The 15,978-nt window shown below is 45.4% G+C and overlaps 2 protein-coding genes across 2 annotated transcripts in view; one reads left to right on the top strand and one right to left on the bottom strand.

The window, feature by feature from the left end:
- LOC141121953 (uncharacterized) overlaps positions 1-2,334 on the bottom strand; it is a 93,190-nt gene extending 90,856 nt beyond the window's left edge. Inside the window, 3 exon segments of the mRNA XM_073611719.1 lie at positions 1,780-1,903; positions 1,990-2,124; positions 2,253-2,334. Coding sequence (XP_073467820.1) covers positions 1,780-1,903; positions 1,990-2,124; positions 2,253-2,330 — 337 coding nt within the window. The 5' untranslated portion in view covers positions 2,331-2,334.
- LOC141121932 (uncharacterized) overlaps positions 1-15,978 on the top strand; it is a 603,393-nt gene that overhangs the window by 128,811 nt on the left and 458,604 nt on the right. The window lies entirely within an intron of this gene.

The raw sequence follows: 15,978 nt of genomic DNA, 5'->3' as shown, positions 1-15,978 counted from the left end.
ACCTGCACCAGGCTGGGAAGATTGAATCTGCAATAGGCAAGCAGCTTGGTGTGAAGAAATCAACTGTGGGAGCAATAATTAGAAAATTGAAGACATACAAGACACTGATAATCTTCCTCGATCTGGGGCTCCACGCAAGATCTCACCCCGTGGGGTCAAAATGATCACAAGAACGGTGAGCAAAAATCCCAGAACCACACGGGGGGGGGACTTAGTGAATGACCTGCAGAGAGCTGGGACCAACGTAACAAAGGCTACCATCAGTAACACACTACGCCGCCAGGGACTCAGATCCTGCAGTGCCAGACTTGTCCCCCTGCTTAAGCCAGTACATATCCGGGTCCGTCTGAGGTTTGCCAGAGAGCATTTGTATGACCCAGAAGAGGATTGGGAGAATGTCATATGGTCAGATGAAACCAAAGTAGAACTGTTTGGTAGAAACACAACACGTCGTGTTTGGAGGAGAGAGAATGTTGAGTTGCAACCAAAGAACACCATACCTACTGTGAAGCATGGGGGTGGCAACATCATGCTTTGGGGCTGTTTCTCTGCAAAGGGAACAGGACGACTGATCCGTGTACATGAAAGAATGAATGGGGCCATGTATCGTGAGATTTTGAGTGCAAACCTCCTCCCATCAGCAAGGGGATTGAAAATGAAACGTGGCTGGGTCTTTCAGCAATGAAGGAGTGGCTTTGTAAGAAGCATTTCAAGGTCCTGGAGTGGCCTAGCCAGTCTCCAGATCTCAACCCCATAGAAAACCTTTGGAGGGAGTTGAAAGTCAGTGTTTCCCAGCGACAGCCCCAAAACATCACTGCTCTAGAGGAGATCTGCATGGAGGAATGGGCCAACATACCAGCAACAGTGTGTGACAACCTTGTGAAGACTCACAGAAAACGTTTGACCTCTGTCATTGCCAACAAAGGATATATAACAAAGTATTGAGATGAACTTTTGATATTGACAAAATACTTATTTTCCACCATAATTTGCAAATAAATTATTTCCAAATCAGACAATGTGATTGTCTGGATTTGTTTCCACATTTTGTCTCTCATAGTTGAGGTATACCTATGATGACAATTACAGGCCTCTCTCATCTTTTAAAGTGGGAGAATTTGCACAATTGGTGGCTGACTAAATACTTTTTTGCCCCAGTGTATCATCTGTAAGATATAAGGTTTCTTATTTTCATTAAAAAAAAATACGCACATTGTCTCCACGAGTCTTTGTTTTTATAAGCTCCACCTCACCAACCTTGTAACAGTGAGGGATGGTGTGATCTTCCTGTGTGGAATCCCCGGAATACAGAGGACGGGGGCATCTCTCTGGTGGGTTTCTGTAACTGGATGACTCCACCATGGTTTCCTGGTACAGATCTTTGTGTACTTTTAGAAACTCTGACTCCTCCTTCACTCCATCTTTCTCTTTTATCTCTTCTTTAACTTCAGTTTTAGAATCTCTTAGGTTTCCACTCTGAATATATAATAAAAATGACATCAATTGTAACAATGCAGATAATGTACAGATCCTAATGATACTATCAGTGATTGTTCCTCATCTACCTGATGATGGTGAGGGATGGTGTGACCTTCCTGTGTGGAATCCCAGGAATACAGAGGACGGGGACATCTCTCTGGTGGGTTCCCATTACTGGATCCATCTGTAGGAAACACACACACTGACTGAATACATTGTTTCTATGTGTTTATCAGATGATGGGGGATCTAGGTGGACCCTCCGTACTGCTCTCTTCTTTACAATAAAGTCTCCTCTTACCCGGTGATGTGAGGGGCGGCTGATTGTCCATCATGACGTCCTTGTAGAGATCCTTGTGTCCTTCTAAATACTCCGACTCCTCCATGGAGAAATAGACAGTGACATCCTGACACCTTATAGGAACCTGACACACACAATGATACAGTCACCATCCAGACACATCCCTTGTCTGTTACTGGATAATGTCCCAGAATTCCCAGCACCGCTCACCTCTCCTGTCAGCAGCTCCATCATCTTCTTGGTGACTTCTAGAATCTTCTCCATGTTGTGTCTCTCAGGTTTTAGGGAGTCACATGGAGGCACTGTGATGGTCATATGATCACCTGACTTCACAAGAGGAAATCTCTATATTGAGGAACAGATAGGAATATCATGTTAGAATCCCAGAATCCTCCTCGTCTCTCCAGATCAGGTCTGTGTTTTATTAATAGAGATAAGAGTGATGTCATGTGACCTCCCAGAATCCTCCTCACCTCTCCGGTCAGCAGGTAGATGATCTCCAGGGTGAGGCTTAGTATCTTCTCAGTCATGGGACTCCGGTCCTCCTCCATCCTCATTGGTGCCGTCATGTGATCTATCTGGGTTTCTCTGTAGATGGATAGCGGAGAATTATCTGGACTGTATCGGTTGTATAATATTAGGATGGAGGTATAAGGGGTTAATAGACAGATTGCCCCCAGGGGGAATAGGAACACGTAGATCTCATTAATTAGTGTTTGCTGTGTTTCCTGGAAACCTGTACTTAGCCTTCTTTGTCCAACAGAAGTAGAAGTCCCAAAATATTTTTTTCTTATATCAGAAAAAAATAGAATTATGCCCTGTACACACGACCGGTTTTGCTGTCGGAATAAACTCCGAAGGTTTCTCCGACAGAACTTCGACGGAATTCCGCTCAAGTGGTCTTGCCTACACACGGTCACACCAAAGTCCGACTGTCCAGAATGCGGTGACGTACAATGGGACTAGAAAGAGGAAGTGCAATAGCCAGTAGCCAATAGCTTCCGTCCTGTACTTGCTTCAGAGCATGCGTCAGACGGCATACAGACGAGCGGGTACCCCGATAGGAATTGGTTCCGTCGGAAATATTTAGAACATATTCCATTTCTAGGTCCGTCAGAATTTTCGAAAAAAAAAAATCAGATAAGGCATACACACGATCGGAATAGACGATGAAAAGCTTCCATCGGACTTTTTCTGTCGGACATTCCGCTTGTGTATACGCGGCATTAGACTTACCGGTAACTCTGTTTCTAGGAGTCGTCCAGGAGATAGGCTTCACCTCTGGAGGCAGGAAACACACACTCAGATCCTTAAAGGGTGGCTTCCGTCCTTCTTCCTCAGTCTTTAATGAAGAACTTCCCCTGAATGGCTTCTGAAACAACAAAAACATTGGTCCAAAGTTATAACAGCATATAGGGAGGAAATCCCTGCTGTCCTGGACTACTCCTAGAAACAGAGTTACCGGCAAGTCTAACTAGTTTTCTCTAGTCATCTGTCCAGGACAGCACTAGAGAGGATCAACGAGAACTTACCAGATTAGGGGGGGGGCTACCGCTTGGAGGACTTTAATAATGCTTCATGAAAGTTGAGTAGTTTGACCATGTTGCTGCTCGACAGATTTGTTCTGGTATGGCTCCAGCTCGCTCCGCCCAAGAAGCCGAGTGCCCGCGTGGAGTGAGCCACGGGGGAAAAGGGACATTCCTTTTTTTAAATTTTGTAAGCTTCCACAATAGCTTGTTTAATCCATCTTGCGATTGTGCCTTTCGAAGCTTGGAACCCCAATTTTTTTCCCGAATGCGAAATAAATAGAGCATCAGATTTTCGAATGCTTTTTCGACAATTCCAGATACCGTAAGACACAGGCTCTCACATCCAGTTGGTGGAATTCTGTTTCCTGCGGAATTTTGACACTACTTTAGGCAAAAACCTGGGTCTGTACGTAATACCTGCCTGTCTTCAATAACATGCAGGAAAGGTTCCTTAATGGAAAGTGCCTGCAGCTCGCTTATGTGTCTAGCTGAGGATATGGCCACTAAAAAGAAAGTTTTGAGCGTAACCCATTTTAAGGACAGCTCTTCCTTTTGCTGCCATTTTATCCAACCTTGCAATACTGTTGACAGGTCCCATTTTGGCAGAATCTTGAACGGAACAAGTCTAATTCTAGCTAATCCCTTAAAGAACCTGCTAACTAGCGGGTCTAAGGCCAGGGGTTGCTCTAAAAAAAAACAGACAAGGCCGATACCCGCACTTTTAATGTGCTAATGGCCAGTCCTTGATCCGCACTGTCTTGTAAAAACTCCAAGACGGCCGGAATACCTGCAGACACCTTCTTGGTATTTAACCATGAACAAAAAAACTTTCCAAAACTTAACAAATTGCTTGGGTTACCTTCTATCTACTAGAAAGAATTGTGTTTACCACCCTGTCCGAGAGCCCCTTAGACTTCAGGAGGCTTTCTTAAGACATTAAGCTGACAATTTTAGAGTCTGTATTTTTGGTAATAGAACTGGGCCCTGGGACAGCAGATTCTACCTCTCGGCAGCATGAGGGGAGGCTCCTTTGTCAGGCGTAACAGCGTGGAAAACCACGGCCTCTTCGGCCAATACAGGACCACTAGTATCATTGTGGTACGCTCTTGAACACATTTCCTCAGGACCAGAGGAATAAGTTTGAATGGGGGAAAGGCGTAACAAATGGGAAAAGCCCACCTCTGGGCCAAGGCGTCTATCCCCTTGGCCCCTACTTCTCTTTCTAGCAAGAAGTACACCGAGACCTTGGCATTTGATTTGTTGGCGAACAAATCCACCTCTGGGAGTCCCCATTTCTCTACTATTAGCTGGAAGATTTCCATGTTTAGTGACCATTCTGACTCGTACACTTGGTGTCGGCTCAGAAAGTCCGCCAGATGGATGTCCACTCCTTTTACATGGACTGCGGATATTGATAAAAAATTAAAATTTGGAGGAAGACGGTGTTTCCTCTAAGTGGATGGGATCTTTAATGGAGACAGCAATGTCTGTTACTAAAGGTAAACACACAATTAATGAAAGTTTTTTAAGAAAGTATTACATTTATTATCGCATAATAGCATAAAAAATACACATGATTAACATTACACATAAACCAAAGGTGATACTGGATACAGGAAATAGCAAGATGCTTGGATATGCAGAAGGGCCGAACATGTTTCGCAGATTCCGGCTTCTTCAAAGGCACCACATGCATCTACAATTTCATCCAATTTGAGACTACAGTTGCTTATACGGACGATCGCGGCATGATGCCATGGTCAGGACTCGGCCAGAAAGGCCAGCCAAGTATAACAGCTACCCGGTGGAAGCCTGATCCGCCAGGTTTGGATAGCGGGGGTATCAAATCGCGCAATTACCAGGGTATTGGATAATGCCAAAATTCTGTTTGGCGCCGTCAATGTTAGCAAGTCCCAGTGGGTGTGTGGTCATCCATCATATAATACCACCATATTGTACAATAGATAACAACCTAAGGCATGTGGACTGCGGATATTGACTTCAGGTTTCTCTCGGCCCAAAAAAAGATGGCACTCTTTAGTCTGATTAAGGACGGACATCTTGTTCTCCCTTGCTCGTTTAAATAAGAAATTGCTACCACAATGTCCGAGAGGATTTATACGTGGTGACTTTTCAGCTCTCTGGCAAATGCCCTTAGCGCTTCCCAGATGGGCTGTAACCCCCTCCAGTTGGCTGATCTTTGGGACTGCACTTTCTCCCAGCACCCTTGGGCTACTCTTGATCACCAGTGGGGCCCCCCCAGCCCCAAGCACTGGCATCCGTGGCGATATGGACAGACACTGGAAGAGAACATAATAGACCCTGCACAAGGTTCTCTTCTTCCCTCTACCACCACAGAGACCTCCTGGTCTTTGGAGATATGGCGAAGGTCGTGTCCAGCAATTCCTGCGCTCCGTCCCAGCTGTGCAGGATGTTGGCCTGGAGACACCTGAAATGGGCCCTTGCCCATGGTACTGCAGGGATTGTTGCTGCCAGGAAACCCAGACCCGGCATAGCTGAGTGGAGGGAAACTGCCAGATTGTTTTGATAAAAGGCTGCTGTCGCCTTCACCTTTTCTACCTTCTCTGTGAGATAGATATTCTGCGTCACTGAGTTAACCAAGAACCCTAAGTACTGTAAGACCTGTGTCTTATCAACCACCCCAGTTTTTTTTAGAAAGGAAACCTTTCTGTTTTCCCCTTCCCCACTGTTTTTTAGAGGTTGACCCTTTAGAGGTCTGTCCCTGTGATGCCCTTGCCTTTGGGGATGATAAAAAACATTTCCCCAGGGCTTTCTTACTTTTAATATGAAAAGCCTTTTTCTTGTCTGCAGTACGGTCTATAACTTTTTCTAGATCCTGCCCAAACAAAAGGTCTCCTTCAAATGGGATGCCACACAGCCTAACCTTTGAGGCTGGGTCCCCCCACCAGGATTTTAACCATAAAGCCCTGCGAGAGGAATTTATAAGGGCAGCGGTCTTTGCCGATAGCTTGACCGACTCAGCAGATGCGTCTGCCATATAACCTGCCGCTTTGTGCAGCATGTGAAGGGAATCAAGAATTTCCTTCCTGGAGTCCCCACTTTCCAAATGGCCTTGTAATTGGTCCAGCCGGACCTCCAAATTATGAGCCACTATTGTTGTAGCAATTGCTGGTTTTATATTTGTCATGGCTACTTCCCATGAGATTTTCAGCAGTATCTCCTTCCTCTTGTCCATGTGTTCCCTATGGACACCCATGTCCTCAAAGGCGAGGCCTGTGGATTTGGCGCACTGGGAAAAGGCTGCGTCCACTTTGGGCACTTTGTTCCAAATATAGGCAGAATCCTCACTGAAAGGGAATCTCCTCTTCAAACTTTTTGGAAAAAATTTTTTTTCTCCAGTTCCACCCACTCTTTTTTAATAGAGTCCACCAGTGAGCTGTGTACCAGAAATAACCTGTTTTGGTCTTCTTTCAGGGTGTGATACATCTGGTCATGTAGGGACAAGGAGGCCTTCTCTTCTTTGATATCTAGCGTCTCGTAGATCACCCCCAATAATGCATCCACCTCCTCGAGCGAGAGTCTGCATCTGGGTGAACTTGTCCCTTGGCTCGGAATATCTTTGGATGATGCTGTCTCACTTGGCTCATCCAAAGAATCTGATTCCTCTCCCCTTGATTTGTCACCCTCCTCTGGGGCTTAAGGGGGGGAACTGCGGCTGGTTGTTTTGGGGTTTCAAGGTTTGCCAGCATCGACTTAATGGCCTTCATTTCCTTCTGAACGCCAGAAATCAATTCCTTGCATGCCCCTGTTGCCTCCTCCTAAACCAATTTATCAATGCAGGGTTTACAAAGGGCTTGTTCCACCCTTCCTTAAATTTGTTCGTACATGACGGACACCTCTTCTTCTCCCCTGACTTCTCCGGTTCTTTGGGCTGAGCCTGAGAAGAGGAGAGAAGAGAAGGGAGGCAAAAAACAAAGACGAGCTGCCGTCAGAAAAAAATCCTTAGCCAATCAGTGGGTGTATACAGTATTTCACAAAAGTGAGTACACCCCTCACATTTTTGTAAATATTTAATTCTATCTTTTCATGTGACAACACTGAAGAAATGACACTTTGCTACAATGTAAAGTAGTGAGTGTACAGCTTGTCTTATGCCCCGTACACACGGTCGGATTTTCCGACGGAAAATGTGTGATAGGACCTTGTTGTCGGAAATTCCGACCGTGTGTAGGCTCCATCACACATTTTCCATCGGATTTTCCGACACACAAAGTTTGAGAGCAGGATATAAAATTTTCCGACAACAAAATCCGTTGTCGGAAATTCCGATCGTGTGTACACAAATCCGACGGACAAAGTGCCACGCATGCTCAGAATAAATAAAGAGATGAAAGCTATTGGCCACTGCCCCGTTTATAGTCCCAACATACGTGTTTTACGTCACCACGTTTAGAACGATCGGATTTTCCGACAACTTTGTGTGACCGTGTGTATGCAAGACAAGTTTGAGCCAACGTCCGTCGGAAAAAATCCTAGGATTTTGTTGTCGGAATGTCCGAACAAAGTCCGACCGTGTGTACAGGGCATAACAGTGTAAACTTGCGGTCCCCTCAAAATAACAACAAACAGCCATTAATGTCTAAACCGCTGGCAACAAAAGTGAGTACACCCCTAAGTGAAAATGTCCAAATTGGGCCCAAAGTGTCAATATTTTGTGTGGCCACCATTATTTTCCAGCACTGCCTTAACCCTCTTGGGTATGGAGTTCACCAGTTGCCACTGAAGTCCTCTTCTACTCCTCCATGACAAGATCTTGGAGTTGGTGGATGTTAGAGACCTTGAACTCCTCCATCTTTCGTTTGAGGATGCCCCACAGACACTCAATAGGGTTTAGGTCTGGAGACATGCTTGGCCAGTCCATCACCTTTACCCTCAGCTTCTTTAGCAAGGCAGTGGTTTCTTGGAGGTGTGTTTGGCGTCATTATCATGTTGGAATACTGCCCTGTGGCCCAGTCTCTGAAGGGAGGGGATCATGCTCTGCTTCAGTATGTCACAGTACATGTTGGCATTCATGGTTCCCTCAATGAACTGTAGCCCCCCAGTGCCGGCAGCACTCATACAGCCCCAGACCATGACACTCCCACCACCAAGCTTGACTGTAGGCAAGACACACTTGTCTTTGTACTCCTCACCTGGTTGCCCCCACACACGCTTGACACCGTGTGAACCAAATAAGTTTATCTTGGTCTCATCAGACCACAGGACATGGTTCCAGTAATCCGTGTCCTTAGTCTGCTTGTCTTCAGCAAACTGTTTGCGGGCTTTCTTGTGCATCATCTTTAGAAGAGGCTTCCTTCTGGGATGACAGCCATGCAGACCAGTTTGATGCAGTGTGCGGCGTATGGTCTGAGCACTGACAGGCTGACCCCCCCACCCCTTCAACCTCTGCAGCAATGCTGGCAGAACTCATACGTCTATTTCCCAAAAACAACCTCTGGATATGATGCTGAGCACGTGCACTCAACCTCCTTGGTCGACCATAGCGAGGCCTGTTCTGAGTGGAATCTGTCCTGTTAAAACACTGTATGGTCTTGGCCACCGTGCTGCAGCTCAGTTTCAGGGTCTTGGAAATATTCTTATAGCCTAGGCCATCTTTATGTAGAGCAACAATTCTTTTTTTCAGATCCTCAGAGAGTTCTTTGCCATGAGGTGCCATGTTGAACTTCCAGTGACCAGTATGAGAGAGTGAGAGCGATAACACCAAATTTAACACACCCTCCACATTCACACCTGAGACCTTCTAACACTAACGAGTCAAATGACATTGGGGAGGGAAAATGGCCAATTGGGCCCAATTTGGACATTTTCACTTAGGGGTGTACTCACTTTTGTTGCCAGCTGTTTAGACATTAATGGCTGTGTGTTGAGTTATTTTGAGAAGACAGCAAATTTACACTGTTACACCTAATTTTTAATTGGGGTGTGATGACAGACTCCCTGGCTTTTATTCTGTATCTTGCTATGCTGGTTTGTTGGTTCTCTTAAGGTTTTTTAATGTCAATGTCCTTTTGTTTTTGCGCATCGAGACCTTCGGGTAAGACTGCGTAGATTAAGCATTTTTAATAAATAAGCAAGCTGTACACTCACTACTTTACATTGTAACAAAGTGTCTTTTCTTCAGTGTTGTCACATGAAAAGATATAATAAAATATTTTCAAAAATGTGAGTGGTGTATTCACTTTTGTGAGATACTGTACCTTCACCAACACCTATGTGCACCCTCACAAGCCGCTGACGGGATTCATGTGACCCTTTAGCCCGGATCCCGTCTCAAAGGGGGGGGACAAAAAAAGGGCTACATTTGAGTCCATCACCCTCCCCCAGCCCTGTAGGTCAAAGGCACCCCAATGTCCACCTACCTGAGCTGGGCCGGCACCACTGCCACCTGGTTCAACTGGATTCATGCTGTCCTCTGTTCCTTGCTGGAGCATCGCGCTGTGGATCAAAATCGTCCTGTGGCTGCGTTCTTTTAAAAGAACCGCCATGGCTCCGGCGTCCACGCTCACCGCGTGACCCGAAACCGGAAGTGGTGCGCCAGAAGTCCCCACCCTCCTCCTGCGTCCACAGTCCATCTGAGTACCCGAGTACCTGTCACAGTCCATCTGAGTACCTGTCACAGTCCTTCTGAGTACCTGAGTACCTGTCACAGTCCATCTGAGTACCTGTCACAGTTCATCTGAGTACCCGAGTACCTGAGTATCTGTCACCAGCCCATCAGAGTACCTGTCACCAGCCCATCAGAGTACCTGTCACCAGCCCATCAGAGTACCTGTCACCAGCCCTTCAGAGTACCTGTCACCAGCCCTTCAGAGTACCTGTCACCAGCCCATCAGAGCACCTGTCACCAGTCCATCAGAGCCCATCAGAGTACCTGTCACCAGCCCATCAGAGTACCTGTCACCAGCCCATCAGAGTACCTGTCACCAGCCCATCAGAGTACCTGTCACCAGCCCTTCAGAGTACCTGTCACCAGTCCATCAGAATACCTGTCACCAGCCCATCAGAGCACCTGTCACCAGTCCATCAGAGCCCATCAGAGTACCTGTCACCAGCCCATCAGGAGTACCCGAGTACCTGTCACCAGCCCATCAGAGTACCCAAGTACCTATCTGCAGCTCATCAGGTTACCCGAGTACCTATCTGAAGTCCATCAGAGTACCCATCTGCAGCCCATGCCTCATAGAATATACGTTGGGGTGTTTGCTTTCCAAAATGGGGTAATTTTGTGGGTAATTCCACTGTCCTGGTGCTCCAGGGCCTTCAAAGTGTGATAGGTAGGAATGAAGGTACTACTTCAATGTTGGGCGGCCTCTGTATGTGGACTGGCTGTGTAAAAGTCTCACACATGTGGTATCGCAATACTCGAGTACCCAAGTACCTGTCACAGTTCATCTGAGCTCCAGAGTACCTGTCACAGTCCATCTGAGCTCCAGAGTACCTGTCACAGTCCATCTGAGTACCCGAGTACCTGTCACAGTCCATCTGAGTACCCGAGTACCTGTCACAGTCCATCTGAGTACCCGAGTACCTGTCACAGTCCATCTGAGTACCCGAGTACCTGTCACAGTCCATCTGAGTACCTGTCACAGTCCTTCTGAGTACCTGAGTACCTGTCACAGTCCATCTGAGTACCTGTCACAGTTCATCTGAGCACCTGAGTACCTGTCACAGTTCATCTGAGCACCTGAGTACCTGTCACAGTCCATCTTATCCGAGTACCTGTCACAGTCCATCTGGGTACCCGAGTACCTGTCACAATCCATCTGAGTACCCGAGTACCTGTCACAGTCCATCTGAGTACCCATCACAGTCCATCTGAGTACCTGCCACAGTTCATCTGAGCACCTGAGTACCTATCACAGTCCATCTGAGTACCTGAGTACCTGTCACAGTCCATCTGAGTACCCGAGTACCTGAGTATCTGTCACAGCCCATCTGAGTACTTGTCACAGCCCTTCAGAGTACCTGTCACCAGCCCTTCAGAGTACCTGTCACCAGCCCATCAGAGTACCTGTCCCCAGCCCATCAGAGTACTTGTCACAGCCCTTCAGAGTACCTGTCACCAGCCCTTCAGAGTACCTGTCACCAGCCCTTCAGAGTACCTGTCACCAGCCCATCAGAGTACCTGTCACCAGTCCATCAGAGCCCATCAGAGTACCTGTCACCAGCCCATCAGAGTACCCGAATACCTGTCACCAGCCCATCAGAGTACCCAAGTACCTATCTGCAGCTCATCAGGTTACCCGAGTACCTATCTGCAGCCCATCAGAGTACCCATCTGCAGCCCATGCCTCATAGAATATACGTTGGGGTGTTTGCTTTCCAAAATGGGGTAATTCCACTATCCTGGTGCTCCAGGGCCTTCAAAAGTGTGATAGGTAGGAATGAAGGTACTACTTCAATGTTGGGCCTCTGTATGTGGACTGGCTGTGTAAAAGTCTCACACATGTGGTATCGCCATACTCATAAGCCATACTCAGGAGGAGTAGCAGAATGTGTTTTGGGGTAAAATTTTTGTTATATACATGCTACGAGTTAGAAATATATTATAAATTGACAACTTTGTGTAAAAAAAAAAAAAAAAAAAATAGGTTTTCATTTTCTTTCCACAATTTCTGAAGACTTGTGTAAAAAAATTAACCATTCAAAAGACTCATAATGCTTCATAGAATATACGTTGGGGTGTTTGCTTTCCAAAATGGGGTAATTTTGTGGGTCTTTCCATTGTCCTGGTGCTCCAGGGCCTTCACAAATGTAATAGGTTGTTATGAAATTATAGGTGTAATTTATGCTCCTAGAACACCTGATGGTGCTCCCTGCATGTTGGTCCTCTGTATGTGGCCAGGCTATGTAAAAGGCTCACACATGTGATATCGCCATACTCAGGAGGAGCAGCAGAATGTATTTTGGGGTGTCATTGCAAGTATGCATGTGCTGTGTGCGAGAAATAACTTGTTATTATGACAATTTTGTGAAAAAAAAATTCTTCATTTTCCCAAGAATTGTGGGAAAAAAATTACAACTTCAAAAAACTCACCATGCCTCTTACTAAATACCTTTGACTGTCTGCTTTTCAAAAAGGGGTCATTTGAGGGGTATTTGTACTTTCCTGACATGTCAGGACCTCAAGAAATGAGTCAGTACATCAAGTTTAATCAATTTCAATGATTTGCACCATAGCTTGTAGACTCTATAACTCTCACAGAGACTAAATAATATCCACTAGTTTGGGTTATTTTTACCAAAGAGATGTAGCAGTATACTTTATTACAATATTTTGGCCCAAATTTATGAACAAAATGACTTATTTGCAAAATTTTATCATAGAAACTAAAAAAATAGTGTTTTTGTTTCAAAATGTTCGCTCTTTTTTCACTTATGTCGCAAAAAAAAAAACCCATTGGTGATTAAATACCACCAAAGAAAGCTCTATTTGTATGAAAAAATTATAAAAATTTTGTTTGGGTACAGTGTAGCATGACTGAGTAATTGGCATTCAAAATGTGAGAGCGCTGAAAGCTAAAAATTGGTCTGGGCAGGAAGGGAGCGCCCTGTAGGCAAGTGGTTAATAATGAACAATGAACACCAAAAAAAAACCACATGCTGACCACAAACATGATCCGTTCCCAGTGACTACTCATTGTGAATGACAGCTTACAGTGACTATGAAGGAAGAGGACGGACATGACGGAGGGTTACTGGGTGTAAATAGAGAATAAGATCTTATTACCTCCTCTCCTGCCTCTTCCAGCAATGTCTTCTCTCTACTCCCACATAAAACTTCCTGTCTGTAGCTGACATCACTTCCTGTCTGTATTCCATAGAGACTTCCTGTCTGGGTATTATCAAGATCACCGCCTTGTGGAGTTTATAGGAATTGCAGCTCCAAGAAAGATTTGCTGGAGACTATTAACCACTTAAGGACCGAGCCTCTTTCTGAGATTTGTTGTTTACAAGTTAAAAACAGTTTTTTTTTGCTAGAAAATTACTTAGAATCCCCAAACATTATACATTTCTTTTCCTAACACCCTAGAGAATAAAATGGCGGTTGTTGCAATACTTTCTGTCACACCATATTTGCGCAGCGGTCTCACAAGAGCACTTTTTTTGGAAAAAAATACACTTTTTTGAATTAAAAAATAAGACAACAGTAAAGTTAGCCCAATTTTTTTTTTATATTGTAAAAGATAATGTTACGCCGAGTAAATTGATACCCAACATGTCACGCTTCAAAATTGCGCCAGCTCGTGGAATGGCGACCCTTTTTACCCTTAAAAATCTCCACAGGCGACGTTTAAAAAATTCTACAGGTTGCATGTTTTAAGTTACAGAGGAGGCCTAGGGCTAGAAATATTGCTCTCACTCTACCAATCGTGGAGATACCTCACATGTGTGGTTTGAACACTGTTTTCATAAGTGGGCACTACTCACGTATGCGTTCGCTTCTGCATGCAAGGTCGTCGGGACTGGGCGTGTTTAAAAAAAGTTTTTTTTCTTATTTATTTTACCTTTTATTTTTTATTTTTACACTTTAAAAAAAAAAAAAAGTGTCACTTTTATTCCTATTACAAGGGATGTAAACATCCCTTGTAATAGAAAAAAGCATGACAGGACCTCTTAAATATGAGAGCTGGGGTCAAAAAGACTAAAATGCAATAAAATAGAAAAATTGTCATTTAAAAAAACTTATTTAAAAAAATGGCCCTTTAAGAGCTATAGGCAGAATTGACTTTTTGACGTCTCTTCCGCCCAGCAATTGTATAGAGACGGGTGGGGGCCATCTTCCCATCACTCGTCTCCATGCCCAGCAAGTGACAGTATGCGATCGCCTCTGCCGCTGCTCCAGTAAGCGGCAGGGGGCACCGGATTGCGGCGGGAGGGGGGGCCCTCTCCCACCACCGATAAAAGTAATCTTTCGGCGAATCCGCCACAGAGATCACTTTTATCTTGTAGCGGACCGCCCGCTGAAGAAGAGGATACCAGGGTTATGGCAGCTAGCTGCTACCATAACAAGGATATCCTCCTTCAAACAGCCGATGTAAAACTGCGGCGGGCGGCCCGTAAGTGATTAAGAACAAGGACAGCCATGACAAGAAGATTTATCTCACTGATACCAACAATAGGACTTATTTTATATCACTGACACCAATGATGGGGTTTATTTAATCTCACTGGCACCAAAGATGGAACATACAGTCAGGTCCATAAATATTGGGACATCGACACAATTCTAATCTTTTTGACTCTATACACCACCACAATGGATTTGAAATGAAACAAACAAGATGCGCTTTAAATGCAGACTTCCAGCTTTAATTTGAGGGGATTTACATCCAAATCAGGTGAACGGTGTAGGAATTACAACAGTTTGTATATGTGCCTCCCACTTTTTAAGGGACCAAAATTAATGGGACAGATTAACAATCATCCATCAAACTTTCACTTTTTAATACTTGGTTGCAAATCCTCCCACCAGTTCCTGCAGCGTCTTCTCTGTATGTCTTACCAAATGGAATGTCTGTCTGTATCTGACATCACTTCCTGTCTGTATTCCATAGAAACTTCCGTTCTGAGTAGAGGTGAGATCACCACCTTGTGGAGCTCAGTGGAACTGCAGCCCTGAGAAATATCTCGTAGTGTGAACACGGCCTTGTGCTGTGTGTGTATGTACTGTATATCCTTCCCCTTTCTCTCCTTCCTGAGTGTGTATGAAGAGGCGGAGCTCTGAGTGTGTATGAAGAGGCGGAGCTCTGAGTTGTTTGAAGAGGCGGAGCCCTGAGTGTGTATGTAGAGGCGGAGCTCTGAGTGTGTATGAAGAGGCGGAGCTCTGAGTGTGTATGAAGAGGCGGAGCTCTGAATGTGTATGAAGAGGCGGAGCTCTGAGTTGTATGTAGAGGCGGAGCTCTGAGTGTGTATGAAGAGGCGGAGCTCTGAGTGTGTATGAAGAGGAGGAGCTCTGAGTCTGTATGAAGAGGTGGAGCTCTGAGTGTGTATGAAGAGGCGGAGCTCTGAGTGTGTATGAAGAGGTGGAGCTCTGAGTGTATATGAAGAGGCGGAGCTCTGAGTGTGTATGAAGAGGCGGAGCTCTGAGTGTGTATGAAGAGGCGGAGCTCTGAGTGTCTATGAAGAGGCAGAGCTCTCAGTGTGTATGAAGAGGCGGAGCTCTCAGTGTGTATGAAGAGGCGGAGCTCTGAGCGTGTATGAAGAGGCGGAGCTCTGAGTGTGTATGAAGAGGCGGAGCTCTGGTTGTGTATGAAGAGGCGGAGCCCTGAGTGTGTATGAAGAGGCGGAGCTCTGAGTGTGTATGAAGAGGCGGAGCTCTGAGTGTGTATGAAGAGGAGGAGCTCTGAGTCTGTATGAAGAGGTGGAGCTCTGAGTGTGTATGAAGAGGTGGAGCTCTGAGTGTATATGAAGAGGCGGAGCTCTGAGTGTGTATGAAGAGGCGGAGCCCTGAGTGTGTATGAAGAGGCGGAGCTCTGAGTGTGTATGAAGAGGCGGAGCTCTGAGTGTCTATGAAGAGGCAGGGAACATCATCTTGAGCACAAAGCACTTTATGTTGTATATAATTTGCACATGGATCAGTTTACTTCATTTATCAATAAACACCATAAGATCAGTGAAGTAGGTG

This window comes from Aquarana catesbeiana, unplaced genomic scaffold, assembly GCF_042186555.1.
Source record: "Aquarana catesbeiana isolate 2022-GZ unplaced genomic scaffold, ASM4218655v1 unanchor235, whole genome shotgun sequence".
NCBI classification, from domain to species: Eukaryota; Metazoa; Chordata; class Amphibia; order Anura; family Ranidae; genus Aquarana; species Aquarana catesbeiana.
Note: the sequence above shows the minus strand (reverse complement) of the source record. Positions and strands in the feature narration are given on the sequence as shown.